The 22,946-nt window shown below is 32.3% G+C and overlaps 2 protein-coding genes across 3 annotated transcripts; one reads left to right on the plus strand and one right to left on the minus strand.

The window, feature by feature from the left end:
• Positions 1-14,184: 14,184 nt before the first annotated feature.
• Positions 14,185-16,841, plus strand: LOC120267684 (nuclear transcription factor Y subunit B-1-like). 2 transcript variants are annotated; one of them, XM_039275358.1, is made up of 2 exons: positions 14,185-14,386; positions 16,041-16,841. In XM_039275358.1, exons 1-2 carry the CDS (start codon positions 14,332-14,334, stop codon positions 16,748-16,750), a joined length of 765 nt encoding a protein of 254 aa, XP_039131292.1. In that variant the 5' UTR covers positions 14,185-14,331; the 3' UTR covers positions 16,751-16,841. The 2 variants fall into 2 exon arrangements, with proteins under 2 accessions (XP_039131292.1, XP_039131293.1); XM_039275359.1 differs by having other exon boundaries at positions 16,047-16,841.
• A 1,105-nt stretch (positions 16,842-17,946) lies between these two features.
• LOC120266349 (tRNA (guanine(9)-N1)-methyltransferase) lies at positions 17,947-20,468 on the minus strand. Its single transcript, XM_039273976.1, has 3 exons — positions 20,024-20,468; positions 18,653-19,012; positions 17,947-18,432 (listed from the first exon to the last, which is right to left on the minus strand). The coding sequence occupies exons 1-3, from the start codon at positions 20,408-20,410 to the stop codon at positions 18,097-18,099; spliced, it is 1,083 nt and encodes a 360-aa protein (XP_039129910.1). The 5' UTR covers positions 20,411-20,468; the 3' UTR covers positions 17,947-18,096.
• Positions 20,469-22,946: the final 2,478 nt, after the last annotated feature.

Below are 22,946 nucleotides of genomic sequence, written 5' to 3' on the forward strand. Positions count from 1 at the left end.
GAGAGATGAATGGCATGAAATGACCTTAATAACCCTCAAATCTCATAATTAAACTTGTGGAATAAGAAAAAGGGTAGTAATTGAATTAGAGTATTAGACAGTGATCAATAATTGCTATTAAGGATTTTTTTGCCTTTGGTGAGATTGCACTAATAATTTATTTTCACAATGGTCTTTGTTAGCACCGCCTCCTTACTTAGGATATTAATATTTTGCTTAGGAGACAAGTTCGAATTTTAACTCATGAAGGGTGAGGATATAAATGTGTTGAATTATTAACTTAATAATTATAGATGCCTCTGATGTGATTTATTTATTTTATAAATTTATATATATTATGGTCATTAAATCAAAAGATAATGTATTTTGATCTCTAACCATTGCACAGTGTAGAGATCAGTCACATGCGTAGTGGATGGACAGCCGTAAAGTCAAATCCCTCCATCGTATTATTGTAATAATATTATTGTTCATTCATTATTTCCCCACCACATGTATTGCTCATAATACTGCTTAAGTTGACTTAGCAAGTTCTTTATAAGTGAAGTTGTAAATCCTCCTCCTCCCCTCCAAAGCTATATGGTCTAGTGGGTTCATTAGTCCATATGAGGCTTCACCAAGTTAATAATCCCAAAAAAAAATCAGTAAGCCATTGTAATTGATGCATTTGTTTACTTATATATTATGTCTCTTACCAAGTCTTTTAAATCGGGTGCACGTCCGCTGTCAAATAAAAAAAAAATCTCCAAAGTAAACCATGATATGCAAATTAGTCCTTCAATTTAATTACGTCACTCATCACACACGTGCCAATGATGTCATTGATCAATTTTATATTGATTTATTGTTAATAGCATAAAAAAAATTTCAAGCTTACTTGGTGCTGAGTGGCAATCCCACTATAACTTACAAGCCACGTCAACTACAAAGCTTCAAGTCATGTCAAGTTGTCAACTACAAAGCTTCTTTACTTTTTGAAAAAAAAAAAAAAAAATTAATTTAACATAAATGATGATTAGCATATACATATACACAGTGTCTAAATTGGTTCCAAAACTATTTTATTATATGCAAATTAGTCCATCCATGTAAATGATTGGGATTACCAATACACTTCTTTTTTTAATAATTTAGATTCATGTAAAATAAAATAAAATAAAAAGTTTAAAAGCATGTGAGAGGAAAAAAAAAAAAATCTTGTCTTTTCCCATTGTTCATTCCAGTGAGCATTAGCAACCACAAGCGAAATAGTCAATGAACAATGAAAATGTATGAATATTATTATATTACAATAGGTTTATATTATTCGCATAATTTTATAATAATGCTATTAATCTAAAAATTCAAAATTAGGTATGCTCATTCATTATTTTTATTATATCTCACTACACTAACTAGTGATTGTTGAAATAATAATTTTCTTTAATGATAAATTACCAATTCACCCAAAATTTAATAAAATCTACTTAAAATGTTCTAATTTTTTTTTAATTATGATTTTATAAATATTTTTCATCTTTATCTAATATTGTGTTTGTATAGTTTTTAATATTTTTCATTTCTTCATCACGTGCCCAGATTCAAGCAAGTCAATTTCAGTGAATTATGCATCTGATTGCAGCCTACGGTTTTGGATTATTAACATCAGCTCTATCCTTCAGATTACGGAGTGGTCTCGCATGCACCTTATCCCTAAGTCTTAGGCTTCCCCTGCTTTTAAACTTGCCTCTTTGGCTATCAACTTGCATATGCTTTCACTATTTTTCCAGGGGCGTGAGTTGCCGCATTGGATTATGATGGCATTTCACAGTGCGGGTTTTGTGTTTCAATATGTTGTTGTCTTTGTTTGTATTTGTCTAGTTTTTTCTGGGTGTTTGTATTTATTTACTAGTTTTGGGTTTTGTTTGTAATTTTCCCCCTATATTAATAAAATCAGCTCTAAGAGCTCTTCTCTAAAAAAACGCAAATAACATAAAAGATAAGCAAATGTTGCATTAGTGTTGTATGCTTGACATGGCGATTGTTGCCACATCAGCAACTATTAACTTAAATTAAATTAAAACATAATTTTTCTCCTAAATTAATATTGATATGGCTAAATTGTGCCAGCATCAATAGCCATATTTTTTTTAAAATATGGTTAAGATAATTTAAATGTATACAAATATATAGTGTGTGTCACGCCACAAACTCAAAGCGTTGACAAACGGTAGTATACCTACAAGGTCATAACCAAGTAGTCACGTAAGGCCTCAAAACCTATCTCATACTAAAAAGAAAAGCATCTAACAAAGACAATAAATTTCAATAGCAAAGGAGAGTCACAATGTTCGAAATACAACGAAAACAAATAACAAAGGTCTGACATTGACAATCAAACAAAAGACAAGAAGGTCTAAGTCCACGACAAAGGGAGTTTATTAACTTGTTAAGAACTAACAACGCCTTGCTCGATGACCTCGCTAAACTGTCCACCACTCAACCCTACTCTTGATCTGAAAGGGAAAAAGAACAACTTAATGAGCTTGGGATCTCAATTAGCAACTACTAAAAATATCATGATCACAAAAAGTTCAATAATTTTTAAAAGCATACAAAGAGTAACATAATGAAATAAATATCAAAATGAAACCAGAAATCAGAAATAATTCAAAACAGATTTAATTTACCAACATAACGAGCATATATGTCTCTCAAACAACTAATGCCAAAACAAAATATCAGAATTCATTTATTTAAACTCGGTGACCCGAATCAGATTTCTAAGCTCATATGTTTACTTTCGATGACCCGAGTCAGAATATCAGAAACCGTTATTCTTCACCGATAGAACGGTGCGAAACTATAGTTTTTAGGTAGTGTTTAGATGGGGGTAATGGTTCCCCCTTGCGGGAGTCATTACCCATTCCCATGTTTGACCCATTTTTTAGGGTAGTAATCATACCCATAGGGGGTTACCATTAATTCCCCATGGGTAATGATCCATTCCCCCCATATTGGGGGGAATGAATATATTAATATATTAAATAAATATAAATATATTAATATTAAAGTAATTAATATTTAAATATAATAATCATATAATTATATTAAATAAATATATATATTTAATATAGATGTATTAATATTAAAATAATTAATAGTTAATTATAATAATCATATAATAATTATAATAAATATTTATTTAAAATAAAATGTATTAAATGTATTAAATAATTAATATTTAATTATATTAATCATATAAGATTATATTAAATATATATTTATATTTAATATAAATATATTAATATTTAAATAATTAATAATTAATTATAATAATCAAATAATAATTTTATTAAATAAATATTTATTTCAAATATAAGTCATAAAATAATTAATAAGTAATTTAAATAATTAATTATAATAATTAGAATTTATTTAAAAAAATCTATAAACAACAAAATTGATTTATTTATATTAAGAGTATAAAAGTAATTTTACATCATATCTTTTCATTACTTTTTCAATTCCCAATAAATTACTATTCTACCTTTTTCATTTCCAATGAATTACCTCTCCAACTAAACACATTTTTCATTACCATCCCCTACCCATTCCTTTCCCCCCTCCTTCATCACTCCATTCCCTCTCATTCCATTACGGTAATCCAAACGAATACTTATGTCAGAATTACGTGTCGACACGGTCAGTGTTTTACCCCTAGTGATAGGGTTATTGCACTAGTAAATTGGAGACTACGAGTTTCAATACAAAAATATATCGGCAAGTCCAAAATTATTGTCAACGCAGAAATATTGAAATTCAGTGATCTCGTTTTCTATTAAAAATAATTCCAATTATTTCAAAATAAGATAATGCTAATGTCTTACAACAATATTTAGAAATTTATTCAAGCACGTGACAACAATAATTAATATTTAACAAGTATATAAAAATAATTCATTAATTTCTATAATAGAAGGAAATATGGTAACTGGAATTCTGATAAAAATTAAACAAAATGAATTTTTCATTAAAGCCCACAAAAGTCAGAATAGCTAACTGAAGATTTGATAAAAGTTAAATAAAATCTTTTCATAGATGCTTACATACTTCAAACACTGTTCAAACCAAACTTAACAACTATTAAATAACCATTTAAATAATCAATTTAAATATTGATTAAATAAATCAAAATATAAAACTAAATAATAAAATAACTAATAAAAATTACAAACAATGAGAAAGTTAATAAATATTAACTAAAAACTAACTCAATGATTAAACAAAAAAAATAATATATCATTAACAAGATAAATAATTGAATAAAATAAAATTGGTAATTTTTCAAGAGTCGAAATGCATATACATATATGTGTATTTATATGTGGTTTATTTACCTGACTAGCTAACACGAAAAATTACAAGCATCCAGATATTAGGCTTTCACAAATGCCCTATAATTGAGAGCACATTCCAAGGATAGCTAAACGTACCTATGGATATACAATGAATCAAATTGCTACATTAACGATCACAATACTTAAAACATCCAAAAATCCAATATATATATATATATACATATGCGTGTGTCTTAACAATTCATACCCAGAACTACCACTAATCCCTATGAAATCAAAGTAAGCATAATATCTAAATCCCTAAATCAATTTAATTAATACATATATACATATATGTGTGTTAAACAAGTGAACAAATTGTGGACTCCTCCGCTCCATCCCTTATGCATGTATATACACCTATATATATATATATATATATTATAAATAAAGCATACATAGAACTTCAACTGATTATCCTATACATCAATTCTTTTATATTATATGCGTTAAAGGTACCTTCAAAAGTCCTTATTGTTCATGACCTTTAGTAGTTGGAGTGAATTACAAGGCCCACATGTGATTAATCTAAACTATTCTCAGATTACATGGACACTAATTATAATTCTCTAAAAAAAAAAATCCAAGGTATATACATTCAAAACAAGAAAGAGAAGATCAGCATTGGACTTCTAAAACCAATTTTTTATTTAAATTCTATTGATTTCCCAAGCATAAGAGAAATGAATAAATAAATAAATAAATAAATAAATAAATAAATATATATAATATGCATGTACGTCATCAATATGAGATATGTTTATGTACTATCTCATGCAACTTTAAAACATCCAAAAACACATTTAAAGACTTCATATGATCACTAAAACAGAAACATATGAAATATTTTGATACTTAATGGTTGCTAATGAACGCACGATGAAAGCATTCGGATGAAATAATCCAGCACATACTATATCAAATTGCTCTCAACAAGTTTTAATTTAATAAAAGAATAAAAGATATCCTAGTAAAAACTTACAATTTGGCCAAAGATCCGATGAAAAAAACGCTTACCTCACAATAACAGTGCAACAAAGCCTTTGACGGTGAAGAAAATTCTCCGTCCTCGCCGACGACACCACACACCAAAAAGGGAGAAAAGAAAAGAGGCTAGATCTCTCCCTCTTTCTTAAGCCAAACGGGGATCTACAACGGAAGAAACAAAAAGATGTATAACTAGGGTTTGGGAAAACTGAAAAAAATAGAATATAAAAGGGTTTACTTTTTTAATTAACATAACTGCTAAACATACAGAAATTTTAAAAAAAAATTATAAATGGAATGGGGCCCACAACTTCTCCCTCTTAAAAAAAAGTTTAGTCCTCTAAACTCTTACCTGATCAGATGAAAAGATATGGGTATCTTTCTCTCATCTCCGATTCTAACTCTCATGTCGCTTCACGCTCTGAATGATTGCTCCATTGAACCTTTACATATTGAATGATCCGTCTTCTCAAAGTTTGCTCTTTGAAATCCATGATCTTCACAGGTTGCTTCTCATATGTCATATCATTGTTAAATTCAAAATCTGAAAATTGTATCACATGATCAGGTTTTGCGATGCACTTTTTCAACATGAAAACATGGAACACATTATGCACACGAGAAAGAGCTGGTGTTAGTGTAAGCCGATATGTCACTTCGCCAATGCACTCTAAAATCTCAAATGGGCCAATAAATCAAGGACTGAGATTCTCTCTAACTCCGAAACGAATTACTCCTTTGGTTGGAGCAACCCTCAAGAATACATGATCTCCCATTTCAAATTCTAAACTTCTTCTCATGTTATCTGCATAACTCTTTTGTCTACTTTGAGCTGCTTGTAAACGATCTCTGATCAATCGGACTTTCTCTACTGTCATTTGCATAATCTCTGGCCCTAACAGTCTTCTCTTCTCAACGTCATTCTAGCAAATAGGTGATTTGCACCTCCTTCCATATAATGCCTCATAGGGAGCTATCTGAATGCTTGCCTGGTAGCTATTGTTATAAGCAAACTCAATCAAAGGCAAGTGTCGATCCCATGAACCCCCAAAATCAAGCATACAAGCCGGAAGCATATCCTCCATAATTTGAATCGTCCTTTCAGACTAACCATCAATTTGCGGGTGAAAGACTGTGCTGAATGTCAATTTAGTTCTCAAATTCCTGTGCAAACTTTTCCAGAAGTGTGCCACAAACTAGGTGTCCCGATCTGACACGATTGACACTGGAACACCATACAGTCTCACAATCTGGTCAATGTATAACTCTGCTAGCTTATCCAAAGACATGTCGGCCAGTTTTCATAGCCAAGAAATGTGCTGTCTTGGCCATCAATTTGCACTTTCACTTTTTGCTTATTACCCACTTAAAATTTTTGATGTGTTTTTATTATATATTTTAAAAATTTATTGGTGCAAATGTTTCATTTTTGTTGATATTCGGAAGACCAACACACATATCTGTACATATATTCTTCAAAAATTATTTATGTATTTTAAATTTTTATTCTTCAAAGAAAACTAAAAATCTATGCATATTATATCAAAAATATTGTTTTCATTAAAAATTTTCTATTGCCACTTTTATGAGTAGTACTTTATTTTTTTTTCCAAATTAAAAGTTGGGAGTTGAAATCTCTCCCTAATCAAAAGTTTAGAGTTTATGATTTATCCACATTTATAATATATATTTTTTATGATTATAATTTTTTATAAAAAATACTTTATTTATTTATATATTGATTAATTTGTGTGTTTTGATAAATTCAAGTAACAAATTTTAGAGACCAACACAAAACAGGGATCATTTGTTACAAACAAGGTTGTCAGACCCGGACCGGTCCGGCCGGTTCAACCGGAAAAACCGGGAACCGGCCATGTGGCCGGTCCGGGCATGACCCATTGAACCGGATGTATGGCGACTCGGTATCAACCCGGTGACCCGGCCGGTTCAACCTTGAACCGGTTGACTCGGCCGGGTCAACCGGGTCATAAAGTTAATGAAATTTAGGGCTTTGAGGCTTTCAACTCAAGCTTCCCCTGGCCTTGGTTTCTTTGTGAAATTTCAAGTTTCAACTCCAGTCCTCCTCTATCGCTCCATCTAGCAGCCCTCTCTTCAGCCAACTCCATCAAACTCCGATGATGCTCCGGTGACTCCACCAACCTTGTGCTTGCTCCTGGTAAGAGATTTATAATCTTGTACCATGCTTTGAGAGATTCATACAGATTATGTTGACAGTTTTGAGAGAGATTTTTTTGAATGATTTGTAATCTTGTGAATAGATGCACGATACATGGTGAGGATTATCTATATGTATGGCATGGGAATTACTTATTAGAAAGGTCGTATGATACATTCATCCTATCTATTTTACAAAAAAAATTAATCTTTAAACTTTCTTATGTGATTGCATAGAGATTATAAAGTGGGAAATGTCTTTTTGTATATTGATTATTTTTCTATAATTTGGCTTCACCTCACATTTATAAGATATTATCTTTGTAGGTTCTAGAAAGGAGTGAACATCTAAAAAGAGGTTTTTTTGTTACTCTAATTTTTGCTCACGACATATGGTAAGTTGGTAATATTTTTTTATTTTTTTCATTGTTCATTTTTTTGTTTTTAAAAAAATTTATGAGTACATCATGTGCCTAAAAAAATTATTTGAGATTACATATTTCATCACAATAGAGATCACACTATAAATTGACAACATATATTGCTTGAAATTGTTATGTGTAGGATCCAGAGGCCGGCAATACGCAATCTTCTAGTTGTTCAAGTGGCAATGTTCGTTTGAAGACTAATCCTGCTTGGGACCATTTCAATGTGTCTAATAATGCACAAGGAAAAAAGATTTTCTCATGCCTTTATTGTGGCTCAAAATATCAAGGTGGTGGAATTAATAGAATGAAGTATCACCTAGCTTGCATTCGGGGAAATATTGCGGCTTGTAAAAAAGTTCTGGATGATGTTCGCAAGCAAATGGCGGGGTTTCTTACTTCATCAAAACAAAATGAGAAAGATTCATTTGATGATGCATATGAAGAAGTTGAAGAAGATGATGTTCAAGAATTTAGTTCTCTAATGAAGTCACAACAAAAGACAACAACAATAGAAAAAAATCTTTTGGGAAAGCGGAAGGCCAAGGATTCCATTGAAAAATTTATGGTTCCAAGGACAACCCCGGAGTCTCAACCAGGAATCAAGAGTGCATTTGCGAACAAACAAGCAATTCAGAAGGCGCATATAGCTTTTGCACGGTGGTTTTATGATTCATGCATTCCATTTAATGCATTGAAGTCACCTTATTTTCAGGTAGCGTTGGATGCCATTGCTGGGATTGGATGTGGATATAAAGGCCCATCTTATAATGATATGAGGATTCATTTACTAAAGAATTGTAAAAAGGAATGCCAGTTGCTTGTTGATAACTTTAGAAGCAATTGGGCTAGTTCTGGATGTACGATTATGGGCGATGGTTGGAGTGATCAAAGACAAAGAACTTTGATCAATTTTTTGGTGTATTGTCCTAATGGCATATCTTTCATAAAATCTGTTGATGCATCAGATATGGTTAAGGATGCCACAAATTTGATGAATTTGTTTTCAGAGATTGTGGAATGGGTTGGGCCTTCAAATGTTGTACATTTGGTGACAGATAATGCTAGTAATTATGTTGCCGCAGGTATGTGATTTAAAATATTTAGCTTGCTTGCTATTTTATTAGTTATAGATTTTTATATTATTTACTTAACCATGCTTCTTTCTAAACTAGTTTGATATATTTTGTCATCATTGCAGGAAGACTATTGCATGAAAAATATAATCACATTTATTGGTCTCCTTGTGCCGCACATTGCCTAAATTTGATTTTGAGAGATATTGGGAAGATGGATCATATGGTTGCCCTTGCCTCACGGGCTTCTAAGGTAACCATTTTTTTATGTACAACCATATTTATTTGTTGAGTTGGTTAAGAAAAAAAGGTTGGGTTGGAAAAGAAATTGTGCGCCCGGGAGCAACTCGTTTTGCTACCGTTTTTATCACTCTAAAAAGCATTTATGATCACAAACATGATTTGCAAGCTTTGGTAACCGACAAATACTATACTTGTCATAGATTGTCCAAATCCGCCATTGGTAAATTGGTTTGTTCTATTATTTTGGACAACAAATTTTGGGATGATTGCTTGTTGATGGTGAAAATAGCGGCTCCAATAATTAAGCTACTTCGTGTTGTGGATGCCGATGAGAAGCCTTCTCTTGGTTATGTTTTAGTCGTGAATCCGCTTTGCCGGCATCTAAAAATATGCAACCAGGTTAGTTCCACATTCCAAATTGTATTTGATGTTAAATGTCAATTTAAATTATATCTTGTTATTTACTAATATATTTTAAACTTTCATACATTTTGTAGATGAATGGTGGAAATTATTTGGACATAGTGCGCCTCACTTGCAAAAAGTGGCTATTCGACTCCTTAGTCAAACTGCTTCTTCATCAGGATGTGAACGTAATTGGAGTCTCTTTGAGCGCATTCACACTAAACGAAGGAACAAATTGGAGCATCAAAGGTTAAATGATCTTGTGTATGTGACTTATAACTTACGTTTACGACAAAGGTATTAACATTACATGTTCTCATTTATAATTTTGTTATTTTTAGTTAGATAAATTTATTTCTTATATTTTAAAATATACATAGACATCAACACAAGAAAAGGAGCTATGATCCGGTTGATTATGATTGTATCGATAAAGACGGATTTTTTTGGGTAGCGGAAGATGAATGTCCTCCCGAACTTGATTATGAAGAAATCATGGATGATAATGTTTATGGAGATGATGCTATTCCTATATTTGATGATCGTCATGGTCAAGGTTAACAAAATACAAAAAGTTTTAATATTAAATGTATAGTTGATAACAAGCTTTTTTTAATAAATGGCTTTTTATTTTTGTTTATTAGATGACATGGATATCCAAGAAGAAGTAAATTTGCAAGATTTTTGGTGATGTTGGTGGTGATGTTGGTGGCCATGCAAGCTTTGATCAAAGATTTGATGGAAATGATGATATTAATTTGAGTTTTGATCCAAGTTCATGGACCTAACTCATGTTAGTTGTGTTTGTCTATTTGAATACTTGGGTAAATCTTTTGATTATGTATTTGTGACTATTTTTGTTATACTTGGTATGTGTTTGTTTTGACTTTTTGAGTGTGGAATTAAACTTTATGTCTTTTTTTGTTGTTAGTTGTATTTGAATACTTTGGTAATTGTTGTTATCTTTGGATTATGTATTTGTGACTTTTTTTGTTGTCTTTGAATTTTTTGATTGGTATGTGTTTGTTTTTTGTGTGAAATTAAACTTTAAATCATGTAATTGTTATTTTTTTATGATGCTTGTTTTTGAGTATGTATTTTTTTCATTATTTTTGTTAGGTTGATGTGTGCATGTTATATTTTGATGATGGTTGCTATGAGTGTGTATTTTTTATTTTTTTGTTAGGTTGATGTGTGCATGTTATATTTTGATGATAGTTGCTATGAGTATGTATTTTTTATTTTTTTTTGTTAGGTTAATGTGTGCTTATTATATACTTATATTTTGATGATGGTTGCTTTGAGTGTGTAATTTTGATTATTTTCATATTTTGTTAGGTTGATGTGTGCTTGTTATGAGTATAAAATGAATTTGGATATCAAATATAAGTAGTTTTATATTTTTTTTATATTATAATTATGGTTTTTAATATTATATTTTGATTATTTTTTAATTATTAATTATTATAGTATATTTTTAAATATTTTATTATTGACCCCGGTTCAACCCCGGTTCGACCCGGTCAAACCCATCGACCCCTGACCCCTGGGCTTGGCCGGGTCGATGCCCGGGCCGGGTCTGACAAGCTTGGTTACAAAGTCATACAACCACAAGCAATAATATCATATTTTAATCAAAGATTCTCCTATCATATGATTCATATATATATATATATATATATCATATTTTGTCAACTAGTTAACAAATGGGAGGAATAAATAAATAAATTAATTAATTACGTGTGACTTGAAAAAAGAAAAAAAGAAAAAAACTATTTATTCCGTACTGTTAGATTTGGTAAAATTTACTGTGAAGATTCTTCACCCAACCAACAATTATTACTCATTGCGCATTTTTCTTTACATTTTGTCTCTTCCACCATTTTAGCAATAAATTTTAATTTTTTTTTTTTTTTAGTTAGCTAAGAAATTACCACCCCCAAAATTAACTACCCACAAATTATTTTTAAAATTTACATCTCAGCCATTTTTAATATTTTGAAATCATCATTAACTTAAAATCCTTGCTCATGTAAATAGTTGAAACAGAAAGGGGCAAATCATGGATATAAATAAGTTTATATATATGTATTTACATATATTAAGAACTAAGTGAAGTGGTATTTTTCACAAAGTGAAAACAATGGAAACAAATCATACACACAATGAACTATTGCTTCCCATAACCGTTGATCTTCCACCAGATTACCTTGAGATGTGTGTTGGATCCAATCCTAGCCGTCCATCCTCTTCAATGCTTTATGAACAACCCATTAGAGATGACTACTTACTGAATATTGAGTTACCACATGGAAGTGGATGGAATGGAAGTGAACTTGGAACTGGACCATTGTTGGAACTCCTTTCAAGGTAATTACTGTATTAATTTTTAATGCATGAATTTATTTATAATCATAATAATAATACTTTTATAAAGTAAAAATGTTATTTAATTAGTATACTCTAATTATATTTCATTTGGATTCAAATTATCAGGGAATTTGAAGTTGAATTTTATGAAAATGATGGTCAGAAACTCAAAGAAATTTCTGACAAAGATTATTCAGTAATGAATTCAATTGAAATCAGAGAACAAACTTTGTTCAAAGAGTTTGAAGCTTTAATTTGTAAACATAATGAACCTGATAAATCAGAGAGAAACACGAAATCAATCAAAGAAAAAATAAATTTCTTGGAAATTAACATGAAGAAAATGATGGAAAAACAAGAAGCAATTGAAAACCAACTCATTGAGGTGATACAAGTGCAGAAAAAATTACTGAAACTCATGAAACAATACACTGATCATGAAGATGAGAAAACTGAAATTCAGACTGAGAAAGAGTGTTTGAATGTGATGATTAAGGGAAACAGATGGCAAAAAGCCGAAGTCGATGTACTGATTCAGTTTCGAGCTGAAATGGAGAGAAAGTTTCAATGTCATGGCTTAAAGTATCACCTGTGGAAAGAGATTTCTAACAAGATGTGTTCTATTGGTTATAATCGAAACGCGAAGAAATGCAAAGAAAAATGGGATAATATCAACAAGTATTACAAGAAGGCTGCTGAAAACAAGAGAAAGCAGAAAAATTTGTTTCGGTGTTCGTATTTTCGTGATCTTGCATTGTTGTATAATGAGAATGGTGGTGATGATCATGCAATGGATGACATTGGAGTGGAAATTGGGAGCAATGTTGATGCTGCTAATTCAGAGATGGAATATTCATTCTGTGATTCAATTTCATAGATCTTTGAGTTATGTTTTTAAGAATTTTATAACAATGTTTTACATAGATTACATTTAAAATTTATGTGTTTTTCTTTGGTTGATTATGTATTTGCTTGTCTGAATTTTCATGTTATCTTGAATTGATTTGTGTGAGTTTGTTCTTTATCTTTCTTCATATGCAGAGAAAAATAAATAAATAAATTACGGAAAAACATAACTGAATTTATTATGCTTGAAAAAACATTTAAAAATAAAAAAAAACAAAGAATAGCTCAAATTAAGGGGGAAAGTAACAGGGTTCTTACCTTTTTGTCCAATTTTGTTTTTATTGGCATTCACTAAAATAATTATTTTTATGATTATTTTTTTTCTAAATTTTCCTATTGCTATCTAGAACGTGTTGTTACTTTTAACTTTTTTTTAAAACTATTTTATTTTAATTTCTAAATTCTATAATAAGTTACCATCAGAGTTTTTAGTTTTCAAATGTAATTTAAAAAATTTTAATAATTTTTATGAAGACCATGGCATGATCTAAGCTACCTAGTTGATAACTAGGGTTTTTCTCATAATTGAAAATATTATTTTAAATCTTATTTTTAACAATTAATTTTGAAATAATGAGAGATTGTTAAGCCACTATACTCTCTGTTGTTTGACAACCCTTTGTGGGTGACGCTTATTATTTTTATAAAAAAAATTATAAAAAATAATTTTATCTCAAAGACATACAAAAAAAAAAGTAAAATTTTTTGGAGTATTTTTGGAACCCAACAAATTAAATATACATGTTGCAATAGCAAGATTTGTGAAGAGGAGGTTCTTCTGTCAAATTTAACTCAACAATTACACAATTTTTATAATTTTTTTCATCTGATAAAATTATCACATTATAATTTTTTTTAAAAAAATAAATAAATCACTTCAATTAAAAAAGACAGTATAAATTTTTAAAATATCTTTATTGTATAATTTAAATCTAGCTTTATTTATTTATTTATTTATTTTTACAGTATAAAGAAACCTTTGATGGTGTCTATTTCTGGCTTACAATTCTCTAAAATTTTTAAAATGACATAAATATTTTTTTACAAAGAAATAAAGATAGAAAGTGCATTAAATGAAGGTTATTAAAGAAAATTAATAAAGGTATAATTGAGAAGTAAAAACATCTTCATGGCTTCAACTTTCAAAGCCATGTTTCTCTCTCTATAAAAGTCTCTTGTTTGTACCGCCTTGTGCATGACAAGTGGAGGCCTTGTTCTGCAAAATGGTTTGCATCTCTTCTAAGTTCTAAGTAAATACCAAAACAACATCTTCATCTCTCTTTCTTTCTCTCCTCTTTCCACCATCATCATCATCCTCACCATCAAATTGGAGAGAAACCTCCTTCTTTAGGAAAGACAACAATGGACAGTGCTGCTCTTTTTCAGGGATTTCAAAGGATCTCAAGGTCCAAATCTGGTAACACACTTACCTTTCTCTTTATTTCTTTCTCTTTCTCTAGTGCAGTGATTTCTTTGATATTTGTCTCTTTGAAACAATGAAGACATTTATCTCTTTCTTTGTCTCTAAAACAGAGCTCTCTGTTTTGCTTGTCCTTTTTGAAACAATGGAGGAACAGAGGTTTCTGTTTCACTAGCTCCTTTGAAACAATGGAGAGGTTCCTGTTTTACTTGTTTCTTTGTAACAATGGTGAAACATATGGCTCTGTTTTACTAGTTCCTTTCAAACAATGGAGAGCTTCCTATTTTACTGGTTTCTTTGAAACAATGGTGAAACATATGGCTCTGTTTTACTAGTTTCTTTGAAACAGTGTAAAAGCAGAGGTTTCTGTTTTACTAGTTCATTTGAGACAATGGAGAAAGGGAGTTCTTTTTGTCTCTCTAAAACAGAGTTTTCTGTTATAATAGTGCCTTGGTAACAATGGACAAACAGAAAACTCTCTTGTCTTTCTCTAAAACAGAGTTCCCTGTTTTAATATGTTTCTTTGAAAGTTGAAACAATGACAAATAAAACAGAGTCCTATCTCACTCTTTCTGTATGTAAAACAAATCCATGTTTCAAACTAGTCTTTTGAGAAAAAAAAAAAAAGAAGGAAAAACAGGGCTTTTTCTCTATATATACAACGTTGTTACACAAATACTTGGTTATTTAGAAATATATATCTATGCTTGCAAACCTTGCAGCATGTATACTGTTTAAGGTCACCTGAGATCATGTTCACTTATGTTCCTATGCTATTTATTATGGTTGTTTTCCTTGCTTGCTTGCTTGCATGAGATTTAGAAGAAGGTTTTCAAGTGTATTATGTTTTCAATGTTGGATCAAATGTTCAACAAATTTTCAACGTAAGTGTGTGTGTTTATCTTGAATCTTTGTACCCTTTCCATTTACTACAATTGCATTTCCTTTCATGTCCCTTCTGTTTTGGGAATTGATTTTTATGTCACTCTTTTGGAAGCCCACTTTTTGTGGCATGCCTCGGAATCCGTGATAGCCTTACCTTTTTTCTTTTTTTTTAGTAATATATTAAGTATATTTATGTAATTCACTTGTTAAACATCTTGTATTCTCAAGAAATTCCTTTGGCTAATATAACAAGATATATATCTAAGGCTACTTATCAACTGTAATACTGTGATTAATCAAGTGGTTTTGAATGGTTAATATAGAATTTTGTATGGGCAAACCAGCGAAAAAAAAATCTATTTTTAGAGGCCGAGTGGAACAATTCATCCAATGTACTCATTTACAAAGTTTATCTTATCATGACCTTCTACTTTATAAAATTCCTGTCTCTTTATACCAAGTTGTTCTCAATCCTTTTCATTTATTTATTATTATTGTTTTTTTGGGAACATTTTTAATGCTTTTATTTATCATTAAGCTCTCCGTTGCCCTTTTGCTTGTGACGTGCCACATATTTGTTATGAAATTTGTTAAGAGAGTTAAGAATAGTGTAACGTCTCAGTTGTCCTCTTATCCAGAGAACAATCAACTTCATTTTTAAAAACTATATATATATATATATATATATATAATATTTATTTATTTATTTTACACAAAAAAAAAATATAGTAATAATTATTTACACTTTCCACCACCTTTCTCCAAGTCCCAGACGTAGGAACACTCTCTCCGGTGAGCATCACCACTAACACTCCGGCGAACCCCAACGGCTCTCTCGACCACTCTCCGTCCCTCACCGACACCAACCCCAATCCTAACTCCACCTTCTCCGGCGACGCCAACAATAACAACAACAACTGCATGGTTCGCGAGCAAGATAGGTTCATGCCCATTGCCAACGTGATCAGAATCATGCGCAAAGTTTTACCAACCCATGCAAAGATCTCCGACGAGGCCAAAGAAACCATTCAAGAATGCGTGTCAGAGTACATCAGTTTCATCACCAGTGAAGCCAATGACCGGTGCCAGAGAGAGCAGCGCAAGACTATCACGGCTGAGGACATCATCTGGGCAATGAGCAAGCTTGGTTTTGATGATTATATTGAGCCGTTGTCTGTTTATCTTCAAAAGTACAGAGAGCTTGAAGGAGATCACCGGGGAGCTGTGAGAGGTGATGCTTTGCCACTTAAGAGATCACAGTCTGATGTTGGTGGTGGTGGTGGTGTTTATGGTGCTCCGCCGCCGTATAGTTTGGGGCAAGGGTATCATGGGTATGGAGGAGGGTATTATATGGGTGTTTATGGTGATGGGTCTGGGGGGAGTAGTCCTCAGAGTGGTGGTGGTGGTGGTTGTAGTGGTGCAATGGGAGGAGGAGGAGGAGGAGGAGGATATGATCCTTATGGTCCTTATAATTGATCCTTGTAATTGAGTGACTTTGTTTGGGGGGGTTGTTGGAGAGGGGAACTCTTTTTTAAGGACTTGTGTTTAGGATTTGTGTCTTGGTATGTTGTTTAATTTGTTTCAGTGTTTTGGGATGATTTAAATATAAAGCTTTGAGACTTTTGATTAAGTTTTTCTGATTTTGTTTTGGGTTTCTTGTTCTTAAAGTTGATGAAATATAAATAACAAAAACTAATTTAACTATTTGAATTTTTTTTTTTTTTCAAAAGTGATAAACTCTGTTAGTGGGCTTCACCTCTGGTGACTGCGTCTGTCTTTTGTTTAGTCTTTCTGGTGACTGTGTCTGTCTCTTGTTTAGTTTATCATCTTTGTTCATATTTTTTTCTCTTTCCGCCCGTTTCTTAGTTTGTGTTTTTTGTTTTTTTTTCTTTCAATAAATAAATGATTTATTTATATTATTTAAATAAATAAATAAATCCTCAAAGAACATGCAGATAAAGAGGACAGAGAGTGATTCTCATTCAGACCTCCTGTGCGGCTACTTATTTTAAATTTTTTTTTTCTTTTGGTTGAAATCAGGGCAAGAAGAGGAAGAGTGAAATATAAAGTTTTGAAATGGTTTTTTTGTCCATATAATTGAAATAAAAGTACATTAGGTTTTATTTATTTAATTATTTTAAATCCGGTGACTATTTCTTCTAAATCCTTAGATAAATGTTTGTTTTTCACACAATATTTTCTTAAAACTTAGGTAATTACTTTAGTCTTATTCAACTTCTTATAAGATTTCCAAGTCCAATTCGTTTTTTTCCCTTTTCCTCCTCTTCTTTTTAGTGCATTAAAATGCAATTGCTTAGACAAATGCGCTTCCAACTAGTTAGATTTCCAAAAATATGTAAGAATAGGGATAGATTTGCTAGTATGGCTGAAATTTCATCATCCTGCCACTAAACAACCCTGATCATTATAATTGAAGTTAATTATATAAACCTTATTATTCCCTTTTTCATTTGATTTTTTTTTTAAATGTATTTTCAAGTGCTTAGATTTCTAAATCAAATTACTTAACTATATTTTCTATGCACTTCCAAGGTCTTCTATTTCTAAATGCAATTACTTACTCTTCTTTCTACATGCTTTTCCAACTGCTTAGATTTTGAAACCCTATTATATATTTTTTTTCAAAAACAAAAAACCTGCAAAAAATAAAATAACAATAAATAACTTGCAACCTCTATTACCTTTTGTCAATTTCCAAATGCTCATTACACAAGAAGTACCACAAAAATACCTCCATCAAGGTAGCTTGTAACTCTCCAAAGAAACACGTACAAGAGAAGAAACCCTAAACGTTACAGAGTTTATAGCAGTTTTTGGGTCTCAGCATTGGTGACTTCTCCAATGCGTTGTTTTTTCATCAAGACACCTTCTTCTTCTACAGCTACAGCTTCATCTCCAACTCCATCATCATCATCATCATCATCATCATCATCATCATCGTCTTCATCCTCATCAACTATGGATTCTTTCTGATTCTGTATATCATTGACTACAGATTCATTGAATTCATTGTCTTCCAATTTGCTTTCAATTTCACCTCTTTTCCTTTGAGGTATCACTTGAAAGAATGCACTTCTCCAGTCTTTTGTTTCCAAAAATTTCAGTAGTATTTCAACTACTTGATTAACAGTCAAAACCTGTTTAAGCAAACACACACAAGACAAGCAATGGGCTTCAGTCAAATTGAACTGGTGAAAAAAATACTTATTTCAAACTGTTGTATGTATAATTATATAAAGGGCCAGTGATAGTTTCAAACATGGCCTATGGTCTGGTATACTTTCTGATTAACAAAGATAAATTTCACTCTTACAGTCCTATGCACAGAATTTTAGACATTAAAACAACAAAATATACCTGTGAACTTGACATTTTTAGGTAACTTCCAATTGGCAACTTTGCAGATTGAATCCCTTGATCAGTTGCTTTCTTCATGGTGATCCCTTTCCATCGGTTCCGATCAACCAATCCACCAATTATATAAATTTTCTGAGGATCAAGTTCATCAAGAACGGTTTCAGCATCTGCTGTTAAATACACAAGGCTCTCTTTATGATCATGGAAGGTTTCAATGTATGACCTGCTCTCCTTTTCTATCATCCACTTCTCAAAACCGGGAAGCTTTTCTAACTGCGCCTGAATCTCACCATTGCATCCTGTCAGCCAGAGATGGACCGGTGATGGACACTTTCCATTCACTGCATAACAATACATAATCTGTACCTTACATTAGTTAATGATTTACCTGTCATCCATTTACAACTTCACAAACAATTTTCCTTTAAAAAAACAGAAAAGGAAAGTGAGTGATCTTGACAAAACTATTTGTTCAGAAATAGAAAAAAAGAACTAATGGTCACTCTTGATTCTTTAACTTTGCTAAAAGAATAGCACATTACCAAGGTACAGATCAATGAAAATGAATTGCAACATAACCATGAGCACATCTATTATCACTTGAGAAATCTTAGCTTATCATAAATTCTAGTAGTGTATCTTTATCACCTACTTCATCTTACTTTAGCACAAAGTACTTATGAATTAGGGGGCAGCTTATGGGTTCCAGATTCTGCCTATAAATCAATTCAGGACAACAGTGCATGCACAACAAGGGCTCCTGATATGCCAATCAAATCCCCATCTTTGCCCAGGAAGAAGAAGCAGATAATTCAGGTGATGGTGGTTTCATGGAAGTTAATGACAATTGGCCAATGGACGATATTTTAACAAAACTAAAACACGCAAAACAAACACATTAATAATTGAAGAGAAAATCTATTGCGGAATTAACAGGATGGCACAATCACAGAACCTAGTTCAACAATATCAAGCAAATTCAAACCCATGAGAAAGATTAAACTATTGCTGATCAATACTAAGTAACAGAGGTGTTACAACTCATACAACCTTAAATTAGGCGCAGAGGTTTAGCTTTAACTTGCTAATGTCCAAAGACTACTATTTCAGTACAAGTAGAAGTGCTCACTTGATAGTAAAACTCATTGAAACAACACAGCTTGCAGTTCTTGTTAGTGTAGAACCCTAGCATTGTCTTGTAATGGTTCAAAGATCACAAATTGGTATCATTTTAGTTCTAAATCTACAAAATTCTTTCAATTAGAGCAAATAAATCTTTAAACAAATCAAAATAAAAAGTGAGTTGATGAAAAGTGTATATTTGTATACATAAAACAGAGAGTTTGCCGGCGATGGCGGCGCACGGCGCACCTGGTGAACGAGACTATGGACCTCGCCGGAGCTCATAAGGTCAGAGAACTCGAGATCAAGCACGACCTTTGGACCCGTCTCTTTAGCTCTAGTGAGCCGTTGGATCCTCATCTCGCGCTCCTCCGCTCTCCGACCCATTCGCTCCTTCCTCATCCCCTTCCGTTCCTCCACCATCCGCGCCCGATCCTCCTCCGTCGCGGAAGATAGCTTCTCGTCCCACTCACGGCGGCGGATCTCGAGGTTTTGCCGCCGCCGCTCCTTCTCCGCTACCTTCCGCTCCGCCTTTCGCGCCTCCAGCCTTTGCTGCTTCATCAATCTCTTCTTTGCGCTCTTTGATAGCGCCGGCCCAGCGCCGGCGACGTCTCCGGCGGTAGCTAGCTCATCCATGGGGTTAGGGTTTTGGTCGAGACTCGAGAGGTGGGGGTCAGAGAAGACGAGAAATTGGTCCAATAGACGGCTTGAAGAAAACCGGAAGGTCTTGGACCGGGTCTAAATATCCCCACCCGAACCAATACGGTCTAAGTAAACCGGAAAGTCATGTATTTTTTAATGGCAGGAATAGGCCTGAAGGTGACAGAATCAAAGCTTTAATTGCCACTTCAGCTTGGCTTATTTGGAAGGAGAGATGTAACCACGTTTTTTAAAAAACACTAACCAAAGCTGGATTTATTCTATTCTTTTCATAGGAGGTTGTTATTTGGAGGACTATATTAAAGCAACTGGCATGTATAGTAGGGAGTGCCCTAAGCTTATAAACTCTTCAAATGCTGTTATGTTTACATCGATGCTGCTTGGAATGCTTACACAAATGATGCTGGACTAGGTATTATTATGTGTGAGCCCCACCCCTTAATCAAATCCTAGCCATTGCTTTTATCTTTTAATCTTAGTCATTGGTTTTACTTTTAATCTTAGCCATTGATTTTGTTTTTTGTTTAGTTTCAAAACCCTAGTCGTCTCTTCAGCTTCTTCGGTTTTAGATCATAGGGAAAAGAGAGAGAGAGAGAGAGACTTGCCTCATCTCTTTCTCTTCTTTTTCCGGGTGGTGTCGGCCACGGGAGAAGGGTCTCATCGTCACGGATTTCGTTTCACTGTTATTGTTGAGTTAAGGTTCCGAGTTTTTGTTATTGCTCTTTCTTATGCTTGTTTGTGACATGTTACTAGTTAGGATTAGGGTTTGGTGAGAATTGATTTGATTTTAATTTGAGGATAAAATTCAGAAAGTCCCTGTTAGCTAATTTATTTCGAAGATCTAGAGATGGAATTTGGAAGAGATCAAAATAGGAAAATTGTAGATCGAGATCTTGTTTAGCTTGCTACCAAATTTCAGAATTTTTGGAGTAGTATCCTGCAAATTATAAATTTTTAGACGCAGGTGACGCGGACAGGATTTCTATTCAGCCCTTGAACAGTTTTTGATTATTTTCATAATTGTAAGTTCTGTTTTAGATTTATATTTATATAATAAAGTTATATAGGATGATGTTATATTTGACTCTGCAAAATTTCAGAATTTTTAGCCATGTAAATTGTGAGATATGATCAGATTTCTATAGGTGTGCTCAATACTATTTCTGCAGAGAACATAACGATTGCTTAGACAATTTGATGGTCTTGTATATGGAATTTGGAGAAGAGTAATATAAAAAAGTTACATAGTTTGATGTTACCTAAATACCTGTAAAATTTCAGATTTTATGCATCTGTAGTTTGTGAGATATAGCCCTATTGGTATAAGTGTCTCGGATGATATTTCTGTGCATAGCCTTAAGAATTATGGCTATTTTTGATTATCATGAAGATTGAATTGGATAAGGTAAAAAAAACATGAAAGTTGTTCATTTCTGAGTTATCTTAGGCTTTGCTTGGATGGGGTGTGGGGTGGGTTCATAAAGTAATGGAAAGGAAGGGAAGGGAAGGAAAAGGAAGGGTTGAATACATCCTTTGTTTGGGGGGGAGGGAAAGTAAAGTAAGGGTTACTATCATTTTGTGTTTGGTTTGGAAGTAAAGGAAAGTAAGGTTTTGTGTTATTATTACCAAAATGCCCTTATATTGCTAAAAGCATAATCATTTAGATTATTTTTAATTTTGTGGTTGCACAACTAATCAAGATTTTTGGGTTGGCCTTTGTTATTCCAATATAAAATTTCATCAATTTTTTTTTAAAAAATCGACAAATATAATAAAATTACTGTAGCACCCAAATACATAATAAAAATTTATGTAGCACCAAAAAAATACTACACAAATGAGTACAACAATTTTCATAAACCCACAAAATAAACCACGCATAATCATACGAATTGCTTTAACATTGTAACCTAAATTTTTTTCATCAAAAATAAATGACAACATTGTTTCCTTCCATTATCCATTGCTTCAACATCTAAATAAACCATAACACATTGTATTTAAATTAAGTAACATGCACATTACACCAACATCTAAATAAACACATTGTTCTCAAATTAAGCAACATATAAGTTGCTCCAACACCTACATAAACCATAACACATTGTTTTTCTTGCATGAAATCAAATCACATTGCTCATCAAAATAAAGTCAAGTCAATGTTGATTTGGCAAGATATATCAAAATACAAAATGTTCTTCAAAATCATTCAATGTTGAACCACCATTTGTCACAATCATCCACCAATCCCTACAAAAATAGGAAGAATGAAATTAGGATTTTAGTAACTATATCTTACATTAATACACCAAAGAATGAAGGGATGTGTGAGCCATCAGGTTGTATTAGAAATTTATCCTCTAATTCCACGATAGCTTGTAAGACATTATGGAAATGCCGAAAAATTGTTTCACGAGAACGGCGGAAGAAAAAAGCTAGCTCACGGTGGGAGACATTGTGTCCTAATAAATAAAGTGTCTTGGCAACTTGCTCCTCGACTGATACACATAAA

This window comes from Dioscorea cayenensis, chromosome 8 (assembly GCF_009730915.1).
Source record: "Dioscorea cayenensis subsp. rotundata cultivar TDr96_F1 chromosome 8, TDr96_F1_v2_PseudoChromosome.rev07_lg8_w22 25.fasta, whole genome shotgun sequence".
NCBI classification, from domain to species: Eukaryota; Viridiplantae; Streptophyta; class Magnoliopsida; order Dioscoreales; family Dioscoreaceae; genus Dioscorea; species Dioscorea cayenensis.

Coding starts and splice junctions, on each gene's coding strand:
- LOC120266349 (XM_039273976.1), bottom strand. CDS start 20,410: ATGGATGAGCTAGCTACCGCCGGAGACGTCGCCGGCGCTGGGCCGGCG. Junction 19,013..20,023: donor TCCATAGTCTCGTTCACCAG/GTGCGCCGTGCG, acceptor TGTAAGGTACAG/ATTATGTATTGTTATGCAGT. Junction 18,433..18,652: donor TAAAAATGTCAAGTTCACAG/GTATATTTTGTT, acceptor TTGCTTAAACAG/GTTTTGACTGTTAATCAAGT.
- LOC120267684 (XM_039275358.1), top strand. CDS start 14,332: ATGGACAGTGCTGCTCTTTTTCAGGGATTTCAAAGGATCTCAAGGTCC. Junction 14,387..16,040: donor GATCTCAAGGTCCAAATCTG/GTAACACACTTA, acceptor CCTTTCTCCAAG/TCCCAGACGTAGGAACACTC.